The sequence below is a fragment of the Hemiscyllium ocellatum genome, chromosome 6, assembly GCF_020745735.1.
Source record: "Hemiscyllium ocellatum isolate sHemOce1 chromosome 6, sHemOce1.pat.X.cur, whole genome shotgun sequence".
Taxonomy (NCBI): domain Eukaryota; kingdom Metazoa; phylum Chordata; class Chondrichthyes; order Orectolobiformes; family Hemiscylliidae; genus Hemiscyllium; species Hemiscyllium ocellatum.
Genome location: NC_083406.1, coordinates 52,336,867 through 52,361,261, shown reverse-complemented (window position 1 = coordinate 52,361,261; position 24,395 = coordinate 52,336,867). Strand labels below are relative to the sequence as shown.

General features: G+C 42.9%; 1 protein-coding gene across 2 annotated transcripts in view; it reads right to left on the bottom strand.

Moving 5' to 3' along the window:
- Nucleotides 1–18,522: 18,522 nt before the first annotated feature.
- The window catches only part of cwc15 (CWC15 spliceosome associated protein homolog), a 102,503-nt gene continuing 96,630 nt past the window's right edge, over nucleotides 18,523–24,395 (bottom strand). Inside the window, exons 7-8 of one of the 2 annotated variants that reach the window (XM_060825952.1) lie at nucleotides 22,148–22,227; nucleotides 19,128–19,243 (exon numbers count right to left, since the gene is read on the bottom strand). In XM_060825952.1, the coding sequence (XP_060681935.1) occupies nucleotides 19,227–19,243; nucleotides 22,148–22,227 (97 nt within the window). In that variant the 3' untranslated portion in view covers nucleotides 19,128–19,226. Of the gene's footprint in view, nucleotides 19,244–22,147; nucleotides 22,228–24,395 lie in introns of both variants that reach the window. The other variant, XM_060825951.1, reaches the window with a different exon arrangement.

The following is a 24,395-nucleotide window of genomic DNA, read 5'->3' as shown; positions in this document are numbered from 1 at the left end:
TTTCCCAATGAGCCTCCGACACTCAATTTCAAATTGTTAATGTCTAAAACAAGCAGCACAGGTTCTAACACCAAGCCGTGCAGAACACTACTTAAACCAGCTTTGTATTCATGTCGGCTTTACCCTTTATTTCCCATTACTAAGTGAACTTAAGATCCAATTCAACATATTACCCTGTACCCTATGGACTTTTATTTCTGCCATGTGGGATCCTGTCAAATGCCTTACTAAAATCCATGCAGATAACAGCCACTGCACTATCCTCATCAATTTTCCTTGTCACTTCCTCAAAGAATTCAATCAAACTTGTAAGGCATGACCTTCCCTTAACAAAATCATGCTGACTATCACTGACTAGACCACTTCTTTCTAAGTGTCAATTTATCCAGTTTCTTAGGAATAATTCTGATAATTTGCTTGCCATCAAAGTAAGAATAACTGGCCATTAATTGTTTGGCACTTCCTTCGCACCCTTTTTAAACAATGGAACTATATTTGCATTCTTCCAGTACTCCAGCACCTCACCTGTGTCTAGTGAAGAATTGAAAACAATTTTCAGAGCATCTGTTATTTCCCGCCTGACCTCCTTCAGCATCCTAAGGTACAATCCATCTGGAAAGTGACTTATCCACTTTCAAGGATTCCAACTCTAACACTTCCTTTCTCATGTTGTCCAATATTTCACACTGGTCCTCTTAGGTTACCATATCTATAGCATCCCTTTCCTTTGCGAGAACAAAGACAAAAAAACATTTAAAATTATTCTCATATCCTCTGCATCTTCACATAAGATCTCTGCTTCATCTCTATCAGACCCTACTTTTTCCTTAACTATCCTTTTGCTCTTTATATACTGGTAAACATTTCTGGGTTTTCCTTTATCTTGCTTGCTAATATTTTTAGAACATAGAACAGGCCCTTCAGCCCACGATGATGTGCCAACCATTGATCCTCATGTAAAGTAAACCTAATGTACGAACCCTCAAATTTCTGTGACCATATGCATGTGCAGCAGTCTCTTAAATATCCCCAATGACCTCGCTTCCACAACTGCTGCTGGCAATGCATTCCATGCTCTCACAACTCTCTGCATAAAGAACCCACCTCTGACATCCCCTCTATACTTTCCGCCAAACAGCTTATGTTAACAATTTCTGTCCTGGGAAAAAGTTTCTGGCTGTCAACTCTATCTATGCCTCTCATTATCATGTACACCTCAATTAGGTCCCCTCTCTTCCTTCTTTTTTTCCAATGAAAGAAGTCCAAGCTCAGTCAACCTCTCTTCGTAAAATAAGCCCTCCATTCCAGGCAGCATCATGGTAAACCTCCTCTGAACCCTCTCCAAAGCATCCACATCTTTCTTATAATAGGGAGACCAGAACTGGACACAGTATTCCAAGTGTGGTCTAACCAAAGTTTTATAGAGCTGCAACAACGTCTCATGGCTCTTAAACTCAATCCCCTGTTAATGAAAGCCAGAATACCATATGCTTTCTTAGCAACCATGTCCACCTGGGTGGCAACTTTAAGGGATCAATGTACCTGCACACCAAGATCCCGTTGTTCCTCCTGTCAACGACACCTCCAACCTTCGTGTCGTTTGCAAACTTGCTAACCCATCCTTCAATCTCCTCATCCAAGTCATTAATAAAAATTACAAAGAGTAGAGGCCCAAAAACAGAGCCCTGTGGAACACCACTCACCACTGACTTCCAGCAGAATGTTTTCCTTCCACTACCAGTTACTGTCTTCTGTCGACCAGCCAATTCTGTATCCAGACAGCTACATTTCCCTGTATCCCATTTCTCCTGACCTTCTGAACAAGCCTACCATGGGGAACCTTATCAAATGCCTTCCAGAAGTCCATATGCACCACATCCACCGCTCGACCCTCATCAGCTTGTCTAGTACCATCCTCAAAGAACTCAATAAGATTTATGAGACATGACCTGTCCCTCACAAAGCCGTGCTCATTAAGCCTTTAATCAAGCCATGCTCTTCCAGATGGTCATAAATCCTATCCCTCAGAATCCTTTCTAACACCTTGCAGACGACAGACGTGAGACTGACTGACTGGTCTGTAATTACCGTGGATTTCCCTATTTCCTTCCTTGAAGAGAGGAATTACATTTGCCTCCCTCCAGTCCTCAGATACGACTCCGGTGGCGAGCGAGGATGCAAAGATCTTCGCAAGCAGCGAAGCAATCACATTTCTCGCTTTTCAAAGCAGCCGAGGACAAATCTGGTCTGGTGCTGGTGACTTGTCAATCTTAATGTTTGTCAAAATTTTCAACACATCAGCTTCCTCAATCTCTATCTGTTCCAGCATGCTTACCTGCTCCTCAATGGTTTCATTCACTATAAGGTCCTTTTCTTTAGTAAAGACAGAAGCAAAAAACTCATTTAGGCTCTCCCTTACCTCCTCAGACTCGATACACAAGTTCCCTATGCTATCCCTGATTGTCCCTACTCTTTCATTGATTATTCTCTTATTCCTCACATATATGTAAAATGCCTTTGGATTCTCCCTAATCTTTTCTGCCAAGCCTTTTTCGTGCACCTTCCTTGCTCTCCTCAGACCATTTTTGAGCTCCTTCCTTGCCTACCTGTAATCCTCTAGAGCTGAGCAAGACCCTTGCTTCCTCCACCTTACGTAAGCTGCCTTCTTTCTTTTGACAAGAAGCTCCTCCGCTCTCGTCATCCAAGGTTCCTTTATCTTACCCCTTCTTGACTGTCTCAGAGGAACACATTTTTGCATCATTCGCAGCAACTGTTACTTAAACAATCTCCACATGTCTATAGTGCCCTTTCCATGGAACAATTGCTCCCAGTCCATGCTTCCCAACTCACATCTGATAGTATCATAGTTTCCTTTTCCCAATTAAATATCCTCCCATTGTGCCTGCTTCTCTCCTTCTCCATAGCTATGTAGAATGTGAGGCATGCTGTCTTTTTGATCTTTTTTCACTCAATTCCTGTACTTTTTATACTCCTCTAGGCTACCCGCAGTGCTGAGTTTTATTTTGTGCCTACCATAAGCTTTCTTTTTTTGCTTAATCTTCTAGACAACCATATGGGTCTAGGTTTGGCAGTACCATTCTTATTTTTGGAGGGGTATGTCTGCTTTGTCACCGAAGAGTCTCACCTTTTAGTGCCTCCACTGGTTTACCACTGATTTATATAACCTGATTGTACACACTAAACCTGATATTTATCCTTTAGCAGTCTAAATCTAAACAAATTGTACACACTATCCCTGATATCCCTGATATTACCAACTTGCCCATCTTCATTTCCCAAAACTAAAGCAAGAATTGTATCTCGTCTCATTGGGTTTATCACATTTTTTTAATTCCTTGACCCAGTACATGAATTTTTCACCTTCGATGTCCCTTATATTGTTTGAAACCCAGTTGATATTGGGATAGTTAACACCTCCTACAGGCAGAAATTTGTTTAAGTTTATCTCTCAGTATTTGGAGATTTGTAGTCTATGCCTAATTATGTGATTGTCCCTTTTTTATTCCTTAGCTCAAATCAGAAAGTCTCATTTGTTAACCTGTTTAACACATAATCCCTTCTAACGACTGTAATTATTTAACCATTACTGCTACCTCGCCCTCATTGTTGGTCATCCTCTATCCTGAAAACTCTGCATCCAGGAATATTGAGCTGACAATTTTGCCCCTCCATTAGTTTCCATTGTAGCAAGACATTGTGCTGCCACGTCGATCTATGCCTTTACTTCATTGGCCTTGTCTGTAATATGCCATGCACTGAAGTATAAACAGCCCAACTCTGTCAATTCACTTTGCTGGCTACTTTTTAATCCTTATTCCTTAAACGTTATTGGAGTTGTACTCATCCAAGCAAGTCTGTTCCATCACAGTCCTGATTTGTGCCATTAGATCGTTGCAGGATATCTAGCCTCTGGCCTGTTCTTATAGCTGCAGTATTCATATGGCTGGCCCAGTTCAGTTTCTGGTCAATACTAATCCCAAGGATGTTGATTCAGTGATGGTAATGCCATGGTTAGTTGCTTTCATTGCCTGGCACTTGTGTGTCACAATTTGAATGTCAGTTGCCAATCAGACCAAATTTGGATATTGTCCAGGCCATGATATGTTTGGGCAAGGATTGCTTTAGTATCTGAGAAGTCATTTCCGCCACCTCCAAACGGAGGCCGTCATTTCCGCCACCTCCAAACGGAAGCCGTCATTTCCGCCACCTCCAAACGGAACAGCGTATCATCCGCCGTCATTTCCGCCACCTCCAAACGGACAGTGTATCATCCGCCGTCATTTCCGCCACCTCCAAACGGACAGCGTATCATCTGCCGTCATTTCTGCCACCTGCAAACGGACTCCACCACCAGGGATATATTTCCCTCCCCTCCCCTATCAGCGTTCCGTAAAGACCACTCCCTTCGCGACTCCCTCGTCAGGTCCACACCCCCCACTAATCCAACCTCCACTCCCGGCACCTTCTCCTGCAACCGCAGGAAATGTAAAACTTGCGCCCACACCTCCTCCCTTACTTCTCTCCAAGGCCCCAAAGGATCCTTCCATATCCGCCACAAATTCACCTGCACCTCCACACACATCATCTATTGCATCCGCTGCACCCAATGTGGCCTCCTCTATATTGGGTAGACGGGCCGCCTACTTGCGGAACGCTTCAGGGAACACCTCTGGGACGCCCGGACCAACCAACCCAACCACCCAGTGGCTCAACACTTTAACTCTCCCTCCCACTCCACCGAGGATCTGCAGGTCCTTGGACTCCTCCATCGGCAGAACATAACAACACGACGGTTGGAGGAAGAGCACTCATCTTCCGCCTGGGAACCCTCCAACCACAAGGGATGAACTCAGATTTCTCCAGTTTCCTCATTTCCCCTCCCCCCACCTTGTCTCAGTCGGTTCCCTCGAACTCAGCACCGCCCTCCTAACCTGCAATCTTCTTCCTGACCTGTCTGCCCCCACCCCACTCCAGCCTATCACCCTCACCTTGACCTCCTTCCACCTATCCCACCTCCATCGCCCCTCTCCCAAGTCCCTCCTTCCTACCTTTTATCTTAGCCTGCCTGGCACACTCTCCTCATTCCTGATGAAGGGCTCTGGCCCGAAACGTCGAATTTCCTGTTCCTTGGATGCTGCCTGACCTGCTGTGCTTTAACCAGCAACACATTTTCAGTTCGTATCTGAGAAGTCATGAATGATGCTGATCATATCATTAGCAAACAGTTCCACTTCTGACCTAATGATGAAGCAGCTGAACATGGTTGGACCTAGGACTTTTTCCTGAGGAATGCCTGAACAGAGGGCCTGGACCTGAGATGAGAGTGTGTTGCTGGAAAAGCGCAGCAGGTCAGGCAGCATCCGAGGAGCAGGAAAATTGACATTTCAAGCCAGAGCCCTTCATCAGGAATGAGGCTGGGAGCCTCAGAGATGGATAGATAAATGGGAGAGGATGGGGCTGGGGAGAACATAGCTGAGAGTGCAATAGGTGGATGGAGGTGGGGTTAAAGGTGATAGGTCAGAGAGGAGGATGGAGCGGATGGGTGGGAAAGAAAATTGACAGGTGGGACAGATCGTGAGTGTCGTGCTGAGCTGGAAGGTTGGAACTGGGATAAGGTGAGGAGGTGGGTGGGGAATGAGGAAACTGGTGATATCCATATTGATGCCCTGGGGTTGAACGGTCCCGAGGTGGAAGATAAGACATTCTTCCTCCAGGCGTTGGGTGGTGAGGGGGTGGCAATGGAGGAGGCCCAGGAGTTGAAATGTTTGGCCACAGGTGGTGGGGTTAATTGGTGAGGGTGTCCTGAAAATGTTCTCTAAAATGCTCCGCAAGAAGGCATCCAGTCTCCCCATTGTAAAGGAGACTGCATTGGGATCAATGGATATAATAAATGACGTGTGAAAGTGCAGGTGAAACTTTTAGATTAGATTACTTACAATGTGGAAACAGGCCCTTCGGCCCAACAAGTCCACACCGACCCGCCAAAGCGCAACCCACACCATACCCCTACATTTACCCCTTACCTAACACTACGGACAATTTAGCATGGCCAATTCACCTGACCCGCACATCTTTGGACTGTGGGAGGAAACCGGAGCACCCGGAGGAAACCCACGCAGACACGGGGAGAACGTGCGAACTCCACACAGTCAGTCGCCTGAGGCGGGAATTGAACCCGGGTCTCTGGCGCTGTGAGGCAGCAGTGCTAACCATTGTGCCACCGTGCCGCCCACGCGAATGGATGTAGAAGGTTCCTTTTGGGGCCTTGGACGGAGGTAAGGGGGGGAGGTGTGGGTGCAGGTTTTGCAAGTCCTGCTGTGGCAGGGGAAGGTGCCAGGAAGGGAGGGTGGCTTGTTAGGGGGCGTGGACCTGACCAGGTAGTCACGGAGAGAACAGTCTTTGTGGAAAGTGGACAGGGGTGGGGAGGGAAATATATCCCTGGTGGTGGGGTCATTTTGTAGGTGCTGGAAATCTCGGCAGATGATGTGATTTATGTGGAGGTTGGTGGGGTGGAAGGTGAGGACCGTGGGTGGGGGGTGTTTGATTAGATTAGATTACTTACAGTGTGGAAGCAGGCCCTTTGGCCCAACAAGTCTACACCGACCCTCCAAAGAGCAACCCATCCAGACCCATTCCCCTACATTTACCCCTTCACTTAACACTACTGGCAATTTAGCATGGCCAATTCACCTAACCTGCACATTTTTTTTTGGACTGTGGGAGGAAACCAGAGCACCCAGAGGAAACCTACGCAGCCATGGGGAGAATGTGCAAACTCCACACAGACAGTTGCCTGAGGTGGGAATTGAACCCAGGTCTCTGGTGCTGTGAGGCAGCAGCGCTAACTACTGCCCATCTTTGCCTGCCCTTGTTGCAGTTGGAGGGGTAAGGTTCAAGGGGGGAGGTGCGGGATCTGGATGAGATGCATTGGAGGGCATCTTCAACCACATGGGAGGGAAAATTTCCATCTTTAAAGAAGGAGGCCATCTGGTGTGTTCTGTATTGGAACTGGTCCTCCTTGGAGCGAACGTGGTGGAGGTGGAGGAATTGGGAATATAGAATAGTATTTTTGTAGGAGATAGGGTGGGAGGAGGTGTAATCCAGGTAGCTGTGAGGGTCGGATTTGTAAAAAATGTCAGTGTTTGTAAAAAATGTCAGTGTTGATTCAGTCCTGGTGGATGGAGATGGAGAGGTCTAGAAAGGGGAGGGAGATGTCAGAGATGGCCCACATGAATTTAAGGTTGGGGTGGAATGTGTTGGTAAAGTTGATGAAGTGTTTGACCTCCTCATGGGAGAACGAGGTGGCGCCGATACAGTCATCAATGTAGTAGAGGGAGAGGACTGTTTTACCTAGCCAACAAAGAGACAAGCTGGGGCCCATGCGGATGCCCATGGCTACCCCTTTTGTCTGGAGGAAGTGGGAGGATTGGAAGGAGAAATTGTTGAGGATCAGTTCAGCCAAACAAATAAGAGTGTCAGTGGAAGGGTACTGGTGGGGACATCAGGAGAGGGAGAAATGGAGGGCTTGGAGGCCCTTGTCATGGCGGTTGGAGGTGTAGAGGGACTGGATGTCCATGGTGAAGATGGGACAGTAATTGGCCTGTTTGGATTTGTCTTACCTTTGGTATACAGGACATACTTAGGCAATTTTCCACAAAATTGCATAGATACCAGTGTTGAAACAGCTTAGCTAGGGGCACAGGTGATTCTACAGCACATGTCTTCAGTACTATTGCCAGAATGCTTTGTTAATATCCAGAGCCTCCAACCATTTCTTGCTATCACATTGAGTAAATTGAATTGGCTGAAGACAGATATCTATGATATTGGGGACCACTAGAAAACGGCGAGATGGATCATCGAATTGGTGCTTCTGGCTGAAGATTTTTGTGAATACTCAACTTTATCTTTAACTCTGTGGCACTAGATACCCCCATTATTGAGAGTGGGAATGTTCCTCAAGTGAGTTGTTTAACTAGAGTTTGTAGGACTGCGAATCTCAGATCTGCTCCATTGGTTGTGAAATCACTTAGATATGTCTCTCACTTGCTGAGTATGCTGTTGTGCACACAAGTCTTGCAATATCAAAAGGTTAACACTGTTTTTTGAAATAAGTCTGTCCTACTGCTACTCTGACATGCCCTTCCACACTTTTCATTGAATCAATCTTGATCCCTATATTTGATAATAATAATAGAATGGAGGATATGCTGCACCATGAGGTTGTAGATTGAATTGGAGTATTGCTGCTAATGGCCCATCATCTTTGGTGGTTCCTCGCAGATGAGGATGACTCTCTTTCTCTCTCAGAATGAGTCCACAGACCAATGCAACTTCCACAGGCTCTGTTACATTTGGGGCAGAAGGTGGTTGCAGGAAGGGGTGGGTGGTAGGGTATTAGCGTGGCAGAGTGTTCCTTACATTGTTTTCGCCTGGCTTCTGCTTCTTCATGACAGCAAGTCTCGAGGTGCTTGACGCCTTCCAGGATGCTTCTCCTCCACTTTGGACTGACTTGGGCTGATGATTCCCAGGTGTCTGTGCAAAAGCTGCACTTCACTATGAGGCCTGGAGAGTATCACTGAAGCATCTTCTCTGTTCACCTGGGGATTGCCTGCCATTTCAAAACTGGGAATTAGAGCACTTGTTTGGGAGTTACGTGTCGCTCATGCGGACATGTCCAGTCCATTGCAGCTCAAGGGTGGTTAGTACCTTGAAACATTTGAGGATGCTGGTGTTGCTGCATCTTTCTATTCAGTGGATTCACACGATCTTGTGCAAGCAGCGTTGGTGGAACTGCTCCAGTGCTTTGAGGTGTCTGCTGTAGACAGTACACATCTCAAAGCCATATAGGAGGGCAGAACCACCACAGCTCTGTAAGTTGATTTTGGTGTTGATCTGATGTAGTTGTCTTTGAACACCCTTTTCCTCAGTCAGCCAAAGGCTGCTCTATCACAATGGATCTCATCATCAATAGCTGTTTTGGCTGAGGGAACACTCCTGAGGTACTAGAAATTGTCTACGTTCTCTAAAGCTTCCTCATAGACCTTGATAATCCGTGGGGGTGGGGTGTTCGCTTCACAATGCTGGACCACATTGATGAAGAACCTTCATCTTGCAGGTATTCAGGGTGAGTGAGGCACGTGCTCTCATATGCCTCCATAAAGGTGCTGATGATGGTCTGGAAAACATCTTCTGAGGTTGCACATAAGCAAGCATCAAGTGCGTACTGCAGTAATTGGTTGGGGTGACTTAGGTCTTGGCTTGAAGGCTATGGAGATTGAGGAATTTCCCGTTGGTTCTTCAGAGGCGTGTTTGTTGGCAATGAGGCAAGTCTATTCACCTTCTCCATATAGGTCAAGCCCTCCAACCCTTGTGACATCCTTGTAAATCTTTTCTGAACCCTTTCAAGTTTCATAAAATCTTTCCCACTGCAGAGAGACCAGACTTGAACACAGTATCCCAAATGTGGCCTATCCAATATCCTACACAGCTGTAATATGACTTCCCAACTCCTATACTCAATGGACTGACCAATAAAGGCAAGAACACCAAACGCCTTCTTCACTGCCCGATCTTCCTGCGATTCTGCTTTCAAGGAATTATGTACTTGCACCCAAGGTCTCTTTGTTCGGCAACTCTCCCCAAGACCTTACCGTTCAGTGTATAAGCCCTATTCTGACTTGCCTTTCCAAAATGCAACATCTCACATTTATCTAAATTAATCTGCCACTCTTTGGCTCATTGACCCATCTGATCAAGATCCAGTTGAACTCTGAGGTAACCTTTTTCACTGTCCACTACACCTCTCATTTTGGTCTCATTTGCAAACTTAGTAACTAAACCTCCTAAGTTCACATCCAAATCATTTATATAAATGATGAAAACAGTGGACCCAGCACTAATCCTTGTTGCATACCACTGATCACAGGCCTCCAGTTTGAAAAGCAACCCTCTTCTACCCTTGAGCCAGTTCTGTGTCCAAATGGCACATTCTCCATGTATTCCATGTGATCTAACTTTGCTAACCAGTCTACAATAAAGATCACCCTATTGAAGTCATTATACATCACGATCATTGTTCTGCCCTCATCAATTCTCTTTGTTACTTCTTCAAAAAACTCAATCAAGTTAGTGAGATACAATTTCCCATGCACAAAGCCATGTTGACTTTCCCTAATCAGTCCTTGCTTTTCTAAATACATGTAAATCCTGTCCCTCAGGATTCTCTCCAACAACTTGCCCACCACTAATGTCAGGCTCACTGGTCTATAGTTTTCTGGTGCAAATGTGTTGCTGGTCAAAGCACAGCAGGCCAGGCAGCATCTCAGGAATAGAGAATTTGACGTTTCGAGCATAAGCCCTTCATCAGGAGTAAGAGAGAGAGAGCCAAGCAGGCTAAGATAAAAGGTAGGGAGGAGGGACTAGGGGGAGGGGCGATGGAGGTGGGATAGGTGGAAGGAGGTCAAGGTGAGGGTGATAGGCCGGAGTGGGGTGGGGGCGGAGAGGTCAGGAAGAGGATTGCAGGTTAGGAGGGCGGTGCTGAGTTGAGGGAACCGACTGAGACAAGGTGGGGGGAGGGGAAATGAGGAAACTGGAGAAATCTGAATTCATACCTTGTGGTTGGAGGGTTTCTAGTTTTCTGGCTTTTCATTAAGACCTTTCTTAAATAGAGGCACCCTCCAGTCTTCTGACATCTCACCTGTGGCTCTTAATGATACAAATATCCCAGCGATCACTTCCCTAGCTTCCCACAGAGCTTTGAGATACACCTGATCAGGTCCCAGGGATTTATCCATCTTGATACATTTTAAGACATCCAGCACCTCCTGGTGTTTGTAAATACCGATGGAAAATACTTGGTTAGTATATAACCCATCTCCTTCAGTTCCACACATAGGCAGTCTTGCTGATCTTGATGGGAGAATATTTTCTCCCTAATTACCCTTTTGTTCTTAAAATCCTTTTGGAATCTCCTTAATCCTATTTGCCAAAGGTGTCTTATGTCCCCTTTTGCCCACCTGATTTCCCTCTTAAGTAGAGTCCTACTGATCTTATACTCTTGTGGGGATTCACTTGAGCCCTGCTGTCTATATCTGACATATGCTTCCTTCTTTTTCTTGACCAGAGCCTCAATTTCACTTGTCATCCAGCATTTTCTACACCTACCAGCCTTGCCCTTCACAGTTATAGGAACATACTGTATCTGGACTTTCGTTATCTTATTCCCACTTTTCAGCCATTCTTTTACCTTCAAATATCTGCGCCCATCATGTTTTGAAAGATTTTGCCTAATACCATCAAAATTGGCCTTCCTCCAATTTCATAGAACCATAGAATCCTTACAGTGTGGAAACAGGCCATTAGGCACAACAAGTCCACACTGATTCACCAAAGAGTGACCCATTCTCCTACCTTATACTCTATATTTACCCCTGACTAATGCATCTAATCTACACATCCCTGAACACTATGGGTAATTTAGCATGGCCAATTCACCTAACCTGCACAACTTTGGACTGCAGGAGAAACTTGGAGCACCTGGAGCAAACCCACGCAGACGTAGGGGCTATGTGCAAACTCCATACAGTCGCCCGTGGTTGGAATCAAACCTGGGCATGTGGCACTGTGAGGCGGCAGTGCTAACCACTGAGCCACCATGCCATCCAGTTTAGAACTTTATATTTTAAATCAGGTTTATCCTTTTTCATAAAGTGCTCCCCCACTGACACCTCAGTCACTTGCCCTGCCTTATTTCTCAAGAGAAAATCAAGTTTTGCTTCTTCTCCACATCCTCATACTGAATTAAAATATTTTCTTATATATATATATATATATATATATATAAAACAAATTCCACTCCACCCAAGCCCTTAACACAATGGAAATCCCAGTTTATCTTTGGAAAGTTAAAGTCCTCCTTCATTACATGTGGTCATCCCTTTATTTCTCATTTCCACACAAATAATTCCTCTGGACATATTCCCATGAATATCCTCCCAAAGTCCAGTGTTATCCTGATCAAAAATGTTACTCCTCTCCTCTCTTACCCCACTTTCTATCCTTCCTATAGCTCTAAACCCTGGAACAATAAGCTGCCAATCCTGTCCATTCCTGAGCCACATCTCTGTGATTGCTATGATATTCCATCCCATTTTCCTAATCATGCCCTGAATTCATGACTTACATCTTAGGGTCCTTGCATGATCAGTCCTACCACTTTCTCTGGTTTGTTCCTGTCTGACCTGAATGATTGACTTGCACCTTTTGTCAACTGTACTAGTCTTAGACTGATCTTTCTTCACTATCTCCCTGAGGGCCAAACCACCATCCTGCACCACCCCCCCCCCCCACCCCTTACTAGTTTAAATCCTCCTAAACAACTCTAGCAAATCTCCCCACCAGTATATTAGTCCCCTTCCAATTCAGGTATAATCCGTTCTTCTTGTACGGGTCACTTCTATCTCAAAAGAGATTCCAATGATCCAAAAATGTGAATTCTTCTTCCCTACATCAGCTCCTCAGTCATGCATTCGTCTGCTCCACCCTCATTTTCCTACCCTCACTAGCTCGTGGCACCAGGAGTAATCCAAACATTATTACCCCTCCTTTCTAAAATGCTGCCTAACCTCCTATATTCTTTCCTCAGAATCTCATTCGTTTCTCTTCCTATATTGCTAGTTGCAATGTGTACAATGACCTGCTGGTCCCTCTCCCCTTTGAGAATGTGTTGCACCTTCTCTGAGATATCTTGATCCTGACACCAGGGAGGCAACACATCATTCTGATTTCTCACTGTCTGCTGCAGAAACATCTATCTGTGCCTCTGATTACAGAGACCCCATCAGAATCGATCACTTGGAACCTGGCGTACCCCTCATTACATTACAGTCAGTCTCAATACCAGAAACCTGGTTGTCCATGATACATTCCTTGAGGATCCATCAACTCCTACATTTCCAAAACAGTTATTTATTTATGATGTGGATAGCGACAGGAGACTCCTGTACAATCTTCCTTCCTTTCTGACCTTTCCTGGCAGTAATTCATCTATCTGACTGTATCTGTGGTTTTTCTCCATTCCTGCCGTTGTCCTGCATCACACCCCCTAGCTTCTGTAAATTCCTCAATGCCTCTAACTGCTGCTTCAACTGATCCATATGATCTGATAGGATTCACAATCAAATACACTTCTACAAAAATAATCTCCAGTAACATGCAATTGTTACCTCTTGTGGGAGAGACTAGGATTAGAGAGCATAATTTCAGAATAAGATGTAGACCAGTTAGGACAAAGACGAGGAGGATTTTCTTCTCTCAGAGGGTAGTAAATCTCTGGAATTTCTTACTGTAGATGGCTGTTGAGGCAGAGTCATTAAGTATCATCAACAGGCTGAAATGACATATTTTTAATCAATAAGGGAATCAAGGTGGGTGGCACGGTGGTTAGCACTGCTGCCTCACAGCACCAGAGACCTGGGTTCAATTCCCACCTTGGGCAACCGTCTGTGTGGAGTTTGTATATTCTCCCGGTGTCTGCGTGGGTTTCCTCTGGGTGCTCCAGTTTCCTCCCACAGTCCAAAGATGTGCAGGTTAGGTGAATTAGCCATGTTAAATTGCTCGTTAGGTGAAAGGGTAAAGGTAGGGGAATGGGTCTGGATGGGTTGCTCTTCGAAGGGTTGGTGTGGACTTGAAACAGTGGGCCTGTTTCCACACTGCAAGCATTCTAATCTAATCATATCAAGGATTATGGGGAAAATGTAGGAAAGTGGAGTTGAAGATTATCAGAGCAGATGTGATCCAACTGAATGATGGGCTGAATATCCTATATCTATGTCTTGTGATTTTATTGAAGAGTGGAGCTTGCGATATTTCTATATTGATGTGACTAAGAAAATAGGGTTTGGAAGTAAGCCTGGTATCAAAAAGTTTTCATAACTAAATTGTTTAAAATAATTAGATATGTTTTTCCTGAATCTTACTTTCAAATTATGATTAATTCATAAAAGATTGGAATGATTTGGTTAATCAAAAAACTAATGCTAAAATAAAAGTCAAAAGAAGTTTGGATGCTGTAAATCAGAAATACAAATAGAAATTGCTGGAAAAGTTCAGATGATCTGGCAGCATCTGTGGAGAGAAAGCAGAGTTATTGTTTCTGGTCGAGTAACCCTTCCTCAGAACTGTTAGAAGGATGGATCACTCAACCTGAAATGTTAACTCTGATTTCTCTCCACAGATGTGCCAGACCTGCTTTTTTCCAGCAACATCTACTTTTGTGTCTAATACTAAAATAAACTTTCTGCCTGCTGCTCCTTCTCCTAAATAGATAGGCAGGACGTTGGAAGAATATAGAAGCCAGGCAGCATCAGAAGGTGAAGTTGATGTTTTGGGTGTAACCCTTCTTCAGGACTGGGATGGGTGTGAGAGGAACTGCAGATAAAGGGGGTGGCAAGGGCAGGGTGGCGAAGTGAGGATATGTGAAGACAAATACAAGGTATGACCTGATTGGTCAATGGGAGGAATGAATCTGGTTGGTGACAGGGAGCAGTGGAAGGAATGGGCTGGGGCTGGGAAGGGAGTTGGGGGCTGGGAACAGAGGTTATTTGAAATTGGAGAACTCATTGTTGAATCCTCCAGGCTGTAGACTGTCCAGGCAGAAGATGCGCTGTGGTTTATTGTGGCAATGGAGGAGGCCAAGGATGGTCATGTCGGAAAGAGGGTCATTAGGGGAATTGAAATGGAAAGTGACAGGGAGGTCCTGTCATCCCTTGTGGGCCCGGCTGCAATGCTTGATGAACTATTCACTAAGTTTACGATTGGTCTCACTGATATAGAGAAGACCATGTCGGGAGCAATTGATGTAGTAAATTAGGTTGGAAGAGAGGCAGGTGAACCTCTGTCTCACCTGGAAAGACTGGGGCTCTGATGGAGGTGAAGGGGCGAGTGGCGTACTGGCAGGTTTTGCATCTTTTCCGGCTGTAGGGGAAGGTACTTGGGAGAGTGATGCAAACCAAGATCTGTCCAAGAGAACAGTCCTTGTGGAAGGCAGAGAGGGGTGGGGAGGAGAAAACATTCTTGCTGGTCTAGTTGAAGTTGGCAGAATTATTTAAGGATGATGCGTTGGATGCAGATACTGGTGGGGTGGTAGATGAGGAGAATGGGACGCTGTCTTTATTGCATTGGGAAGGGAGTGTTTTAGAGCAGTGGAACAGAGAATGGAGGACTGTCTGGATGAGAGTATGAAAAAGCATGTTGTTCAAAACAGGTGGGCATCTGGCATGCTCACGATTAGAATGCCTCCTCATCCAAGTAGATGCGGCAGAGGCAGAGGAGTTGGGACAATGGAATGGAGTTCTTGCAGGATACTGGTTGGGAGGAGGTGTAGTCCAGGTGCCGATGGGAGTCTGTAGGAGCAACATTGAGTTCTCCAATTTCAAATAACCTCCCTTCCCATCCCCCAATTCCCTTCCTAACCCCTCCCCATCCCTTCCCCTGCTCCCGACCACCAACCAGATTCATTCCACCAACCAAGTTGTACCCTCTACCTGTCTTCATCATCCTGTCCCTGCCAACCCCTTTATCTGCAGCTCCACCCACACCCATCTCTAGTCCTGAAAAAGGGTTATACTCGAACGTTGACTTCTCCACCTTCTGATGCTGCCTGACTTGCTGTGTTCTTCTGCCTCCTGCCTGTCTAATTTGGAATCAAGCTTCTGTAGTTTTTTGTTTGTCTTGCTCCTTTTCCAAAGCCATTTTACACTTCTCATTTCTATCATTATTCCAAGTGCTGTTGACTTAAATTGCAATTGTGGCAAATGTTGTTAGAAGAAAAAGAAAGGGAAAGAAGAGCCATGAGAGAAGAAAAAGAGAGAGGGGTAAAAGAGAGAGAGAGAGAGAGAGAGAGAGAGAATTTGAACCTCAGAAGATGCAAATTAGTCATGGAAGTCAAGTTAACAGGATGTAGATGAAGGAAGAAGGTAGTGATGTATACACATATGTTAAAATATTGCTACATTTGATGAGAAAGATGCCAAAGCCTTCTTTATTTCATTTGAAAATTGGTTAGGTAGATGGAGTGGTCAGACAACAACTTAGTTCAGACTAAATTGATAAGGCAGACTTAGTGAGGTATTTTCAGCGCTGTCAGATGAAGGGTCAAAAGATTAGGCAGATGTCAAACAGGCTATTTTGAGTGCTTATGAATATAGAAGCATATAGACAGCAGTTCAGAAACATAAAGAAGGAACGAGGTCAGATTTTAGTTGAGTTTGAAAGAATTAAACATAATAATTTTGATAGATGGGTGTGAGCTTTAAAAATAGATAAGACCTCTGAGACTCGAAGATAGATTATTCTGCTGGACGAATTTAAAAATGCAATTCCAGAGATGATAAGATTTCATGTTGGAGGAACAGAAAGTTCAAGAAGTGAGAAGAGTGGGAGATGGCAGATGAATATGTATTGGTGCATAAGGCAAAATTTAGCTTCTAGCAAGAATTGTGTCCTATGAGGGATAGAAATTGGGAGAAGGGGAGAAAAAACAAAACACTACAAAACAAAGGGTAAAGCGCATCGGTAATAGTTTACCACAGGTAGAAAAAGAAGCCCAAGAGGGTGGAAAGGAGGTCATAGAGTCATAGAGATATACAGCCTGGAAACAGACCCTTCAGTCCAACCCGTCCATGCCGACCAGATATCCCAACCCAAACTAGTCCTACCTGCCAGCACCCAGCCCATATCCCTCCAAACCCTTCCTATTCATATACCCATCCAATTGCCTCTTAAATGTTGCAATTTTACCAGCCTCTAACACATCCTCTGGCAGTTCATTCCATACACGCACCACCCTTTGCTTGAAAAAGTTGCCTCTTAGGTCTCTTTTATATCTTTCCCCTCTCACCCTAAACCTATACCCTCTCATTCTGGACTCCCCGACCCCAGGGAAAAGACTTTGTCTATTTATCCTATCCATGCCCCTCATAATTTTTTAAACCTCTATAAGGTCAACCTCAGCCTCCGATGCTTCAGGGAAAACAGCCCCAGCCTATTCAGCCTCTCTCTGTAGCTCAGATCTTCCAACCCTGGCAACATCCTAGGCCTCAGGTGCTTTCACTGAAATGGAATGGGATACAGAAATTACAATGCTGATCATTTAAGAAGGGCACTGGGAAAAGGTGTTTTCACTGCCAGATAATGGGACACATAAGGTCACAGTGCTGCTTGTTCAAGAAAGGCTCTGTGCGAAAAGATGTGGTAAAAGAAACTAAGCAAGTGGCAGTATTGAAAGTAATAAAGGAACCCCCAAGAAAAGTCGAGGAGTTGCAGGGCTGGGTATTAAGTTAGTGCCTGATCTCTATAAAGACTTCTGTGGGTAAAGTTTTCTCAGGAAGAACAGGGGAGAAGGGAAGGAAGTTATAATTTTGAGAGATACGGGATCTAATCAGTGTGTCATAGTAAGAGATGACCATGTTTGCATTCCTTCTGAAATGTTACCTGAGAGAGTGGTAATTTATAGAATAGATGGACAGAAATTTATTGTTCCCCTATGTAAAACCAGGTTGAAGAGCCAAATTAAGACTAGAGAAGTAACAGTGGGAGTGATTGACAGTGTCAGTTTCAGGAACACAGTTTGCTCTTGGGAACGATTTAGGAGAATCTAAATCTCTCATCTGTTTGACCCTGGAGAGTTTCAAGTAGCTCAAGCAAAAAAGTGCAATGTTTGTCAAAATCAGAAATCTGATTTAAATTCTGAGTTAATTGGGAAATTAAGCATTTAATGAATTACTTAACAACTCAATAGGATTCCTCACTCACTTGCAAACCCACCTCGTTTAAACTCAGAAGTGGACAATCAGATTCCTGACCCAGTCAATTCTTAGGGCTAAAAGAAAATGCCCACACCTTCACAAATCCTGCCTAGTAACTTGCTGATAATCATATTTTTCATCTCTTGGTAATTCAAAATTGACGTTTATGATTTCTTCAATATCTATTTAAAAAATAAACTCAGATTTATTAGTCTAACTTCGTAAATAAAATCTCAAAAATCCCAGAATGATCGTAGTCACTCAAACTCAAAGCACAAAGTATTCTTTGGATTCCAAAGACATCATACAATATACCAAAAGATTGCGTAATATTGGATAATACAATTGAGTTTGCAGATATACAGTGGATTTCATGGTCAATTGTTCAAGGTGCTAAAACTACAACCTAACAATCTTGAGCTGTGTTGCTTACCTCAATCAACTTTCTCAGTTAACTTAAAGGTACTCAATTTGCTTTTAACAGATCCATGATGGATATCCTTGATCAATCATGCTGTTTCATATAAAAGTATATTTTATCCTGCTGATGTAAATACTTCACGGAATCTTAAAGTGTGGCACACAACGAAATCACAGTTTAACTTGTATCAAGAATTCACTTTGTTTACAATGATGATAGTGCAATTTTAAATTAATGTGATTTTAATAATAAAATTTATTTTTAAAATCAGGATAAAGTCAAGTAACAAAATGTTTTATTCCTTACTTAGTAGGTTGCAAGATGGAAATTACATCCTTAAAGCCTGCACTACACCAACAGAACTGCAATCTATTTTTTAACACACAATGGTATTGCTCATAAGCTACAATCAGATATTCACCAGATGTTTCAAGACACACATAGATCTTTGGACCTACTCAGAAAAAAAACAGCATATGCAAATCATATTCTAACTACATCAATTAAAAATCAATTGAATTTTAGTTGTCAGAAATACACTCAGTTGACATCTCATACTGATGCAATACATGGCATGAAAAATAGAATGCAAATTCAACTGAGTTTCCTTCCTCTTAAACCACAAAGTTCTTGATTTCATCTGTACAGCAGCAGGATGCAACAAAATAGAAATCAGGTGCTTCATGAAGTGCATCGTTTCTTAATATCTTGATACCTAAGAGCAGGACTGAAAGAAACTTCGAAGCTGATGTTAATTGTCTTAGGTTTAGCTGATATGAAATCCATGGAAACAAATAGAGAATAAAATAGAGTTTATAGTCCTCGGAAGGAAGAGAAAATTATTTCTGAGACTATTAACGTTAATTATTTGATGTACTTTTCCATGAATTTCTTGTGGAATTCTGAACGAAGTGTATCATTCACAAATCTTTTATCCCTCTTTGACTCATCTAATCCTTTCGCACAGTTCTTGAACACTACATCGTCATCCCACCTAAAAGGAAAACAGAGTTACATATTGGCACTAATGACCTAGATACAAAGCACCTTAAGTTTTCTTTTGTTATTCATCACCGTCGGAGCTTTCATGGAATGACACGGGTTAACTAAAATTCATTCCTTCCCAAAATTGGCACATTCTCGTCACAGTAATGTGCACAACTTAAAAGCCTGTTTTACTATGCAGTCCTGATAATATTGGTATACACATTTTATAATGAGTCAAAATTTTAAGACAGAATTATCATTTTTCAATGATATTTTCAGGTAGTGAAGTGGAAATTTCAGTCTCAAAACATGAACATTGCAAGAACCAGCATGGTACCTTCATTTGGCGATATCAGTATGCCTAAATTGAAGTACATGAACAACAAAATCCTGGAATTCAAATCATGGAAACCGTCGTACATGACTGGTTTGCAAGCTGCTTCAAAGGCTTTTCCACAACAGAAAACATGATGTGTAACTACAACGCTATTTCTTAAGTCCACCCATTAGAAATGTTAAATGTATCAATTTTGTTCTGAAATGAAACAAGTTGTAAAATTACAACTCAATGACATCTGGGAAGAATGCCAGAACCAGCAAATTAAACTTTAAAGGAAGTTCAAAGTAGATTAGCACAGACTGTGAGATCATGTAGCTGTGCATGGCACCACTGTTCTAAAAGCAACATTGTCATGAGGTTACTTTTCCACCTAGGATTCAACAGAAGTTCCTATTTGTTTCCATTGTTTGAACAAGCACCACTCAATTTCAATGCACCGGAGCACTACAGCCAACGAAGCATTTTACAAGCGTAATATATGTAAATGCAGAGGCAAATTTAATGCACACAAGCTCTCACAAACAGCAATGAATGAATTATCGATGAGATGGTTTTAGCGATGATAACTGAGCGATAAACACTGGATTGGGAACCAGGAAATCTTGTGGCTGTGCAACAGTGGTATGAGATCATTCATGCCCACCAGTAAAGGGCAACAAAAGCCTTGATATAAAGTCTTAACTGATGGACAACCTTTAGGCAGATTCAGTACCAAGTAAGTGCTGAACTATCAGCTGAGACGATGTATTAAAGTCTTTAAAGGTCATTCAATGAACTGTAAATTCTGGTAATAGCGATCATTTATGCCTTAAATGAGGAAATAATTAAATTGTATTGCAAATTAATTGAGCAGAATGAAAAGGTGATTCAAGCAGGGAAATACATGATGAAGATTGATGATATTCATCTTACCTTTCTGGACAAATAATGGTACATCATCAGACAACAATACATTCAACACTGCTGTAGATAAGAAACTAATCTATCACTGAAATCTATTGTTATATCCATATAGGGCACTGCCTGCAAGTCTGAATGTGTATCTTTTCTTTCAGATCATAGTACACCAGTACACAAACTATACATTGTTTAAAAAAAAAACAGCTGAACTGCATAACAATGGCTTAGTAAAATCTTTCCATGGTTCAAATACTTAGTTCCAAGAGTTCAAACTTCAAAGTTGCTTAAAAATAATTCAGCTAAAAAGTATATCACGCCAATTTAATTTATGACAATTTTATTTGATTTAGAATGCAATTACTACCACTAAGTTCATTGCAGCAAACGCATAACTATCAAATCCTAGATATAAAAATCTTAGCAATTAAGTAGTTAATTTACTCATCAACCTATTCAGTATTATGATACAAAATTGTCAATGCTTGCAATGAAGATTACTGAATATCCAAAGATAAAGCTGAAGCATTTGCAACAATCTCCAACCAGAAGTGCCAAGTTAATGATGCATCTTGAACTCTTCAGAAGGTCCTCAGCATCACAGATACTAGACTACAGCCAATTCAACTCATTCCACATCATATTAAGAAACTACTGAAGTCGTTGAATACTGAAGTGGCCACAGTAGTACTGAAGAACCATTTCCAGAATTTGCTATATATCAAACCAGGCTATTTGAGTACAGCTACAATACTGGCATCTGCCCACTAATGTATAAAATTGCCTAGCTATGCTCTATACGAATTAAATCACCCTGTGTAGTCTTGATCACTAGTTAAATAATGGAGGGAGTCATCAACAGTACTATCAAGCAATATTTGTTGAGCAATCACTTCCTCACTGTTCAATTTGAGTTCCAACAGGTCTTTCAACTCCTGAGTTCATTTACAGGCTTGGTTCAAGGATGGACAAAAGAGCTGAATTCCAAAGAGGATACTAGCCTGATGCCCTTGATCAGACAGCATTTGATTAAGAATGGCATCAAGGAGCTCTAATCAAACTACAATCAGTGAGAATCAGGGAAAACTGACCTCTGGCTGGATTCACACAAGGGAATATGGTTTTGGTTGCTATCTCAACTCCAGGACATAATTTTTCAGTTCTTCACAGTCCTGCCCTTAGTCCAACCATTTTCAATAGCTTCATCAACGATCTTCTCTTCAGTATAAGTTCAGAAGTGGGGATGTTTGCCAATGATGTACAATGTTCAGCACCTATTTGCAGCTCTGGAAATGTGTTGCTGGAAAAGCACAACAGGTCAGGCAGCATCCAAGAAACAGGAGAATCAACGTTTCGGGCATGATTTCAGCTCTGATCTCCAGCATCTGCAGTCCTCACTTTCACCTATTTGCAGCTCCTCAGGAATCAAAGCAATCCATGTCAAAATGTAGCCAGACCTAAATGATATCTAGGTTTGGGCTGACAAGGGGCAAGTAACCACACAACTGCAAGTAATCACTACTTCCAACAGAAAATCTAAACATCATCAACACATTACAGGGCTATGAGACCAGGTCTGAGGCAAGGAATCTGCAGAGTATAACTTATCTCCTGACTTCCAAAGTCTAGCTGCCTCCTACAAGGTACAAATCAGAAATATAACAGAATACTCACCACTTCCCTGGATGAATAAGTCTTTAATAACACTCAAGAGGCTTGATACTATCCAGGAGGAAGCAGTCTGCTTGATTGATCTAGATTTAGTATTGCGCAATGAGTCAGACTTATAAGAGAGCTTAAGGTGAAGAAATGCTTAGGAGGCAATAATATGACTGAATTTACTCTGCAATTTGAGAGGGAGAAGACAGAATCAGAGATAACAGTATTACAGCTGAATAAAGACAACTATAGAGGCATGAGGAACAAGCTGGGTAGAATTGACTGGGAGAGAAGTCGAGCAGGAAAGACAGTGGAACAGCAATGGTAGAAGCTTCTGGGAGTAATTCAGGAGACACAGCAGAGATTCATCCTGAGGAAAAAGAAGCATTGTACAAGGAAGATGAGGTAACCATGGCTGACTAGAGAAGTCACAAATAGCATAAAAGCAAAACAGAAAGCATATAAGACAGGATTCTTGGCAGTGTGGAAAAACAGAGGGATCTTCGGGTCCACATCCATAGGTCCCTCAAAATTGCCATCCAAGTTGATATGATTGCTAAGAAGGATAATGGTGTGTTAGCTTTCACTAGCAGGGGGGTTTAAGTTTAAGAGCTGTGAGGTTATGCTGCAGCTCTAAAGCCCTGGTTACACCACACTTGAAATATTGTGTTCCGTTCTGGTCGCCTTATTATAGGAACGATGTGGAAGCTTGAGAGAGGGCACAGAGGAAATTTACCAGGAAGCTGCTTGGACTAGAGGGCATGTCTTATGAAGAAAGGTTGAGGGAGCTGGGGCTTTTCTCATTGCAGTGAAGAAGGACGAGAGGTGACTTGATAGAGGTGTACAAAATGATAGAGTGGATAGCCAGAGACGTTTTCCAAGGGCAGAAAAGGCTGTCACAAGGACGCATAAGTTTAAGATGATTGGAGAAAGGTTTAGGGGAGATGTCAGAGGTTGCTTCTTTACACAGACACTGATGGGTACACTGCCAGCAGTGGTAGTAGTCAGATACATTAAGGATATTTAAGCGACACTTGAATAGGCACCACGGATGATCATAAAATGTAGGATATGTCAGATAGTTTGATCTTAGAGTAGGATAAAAGGTTGGCATAATATGGAGGGGCGAAGGACCTGTACTGTACTGTCCAATGTATAATGTGGCAAAGGGCAGTGGGAAACCAGAGGATTAGGAAGGCAAAAGTGCACATTGGGCCACTGGAAAATGACGCTGGAGAGACAATAGAGAGAAACAAGGAAATGGCTGAGGAACTTAATAATTACTTCGTGTTAGTCTTCACGGTGGAAGACATGAGTAATATCCCAAAAATTCAAGAGAGAGGGCAGAGCTGAGTATGGTGGGTATCACCAGGGAAGAAGTGCTCAACAAAATGTATGATGAGAACGTGGATAAATCACCTGGACCACATGGACTACACACCAGAGTTCTAAAGGAGATAGCTGAAGAGATAGCAGAGGTGTTAGTGATCATCTTTCAGGAATTACTAGAATCAAGGAGGGCCCCAGAGAAATGGAAAATTAATAACATGACACCCCTGTTTAGAAAGGGAATAAGGCAAAAGATGGAAAGTTGCGAACTAATTAGCCTAACCTTGGCTGTGGGTAATACTGTAGAATCTATTGTGAAGGATGCGATTTCTGAATACTTGAAAATGTATAGTAAAATAGGGCAAAGTCAGCATAGTTTTATCAAAGAAAGGTCATGCCTGACAAATCTGCTGGAATTCTTTGAGGAAGTAATGAGCAAGTGAGACCAAGGAGAACCAATGGATGTTATCTACTTGGACTTCGAGAAGGCCTTTGACAAGATATTACACAAGAGGCTGTTGAGTAAGATGGTGTCAGAGGCAAGGTGCTTGCATGGACAGAAACTCGCTCTGAAAGCTTGTACTTCTAAATAGACCTGGCATTGTGTAATTTTTAACCCTGTCTGGCAGAAAGCAAAAAGTGAGGATAAAAAGGTCCTTCTCAGGTGACAAGTGGTGTTCTGCAAGGCTCAATGTTGGGACCACAACTTTTCACTTCATACATTAGCGATCTAGATGAAGGAATTGAGGGTATTCTGGCTAAGTTTGCAGATGATACAAAGATAGGTAGAGGGACAGGGAGCATTGAGGAGGCAAGAAGCTGCAGAAGGATTTGGATAGGTTGGGAGTGCAATTTGGGAAATAGTGAGGTCATGCACTTTGGTAGGAAGAATGGGGACATGGATTATTTTCTAAATGGGGATAAAATTCAGAAA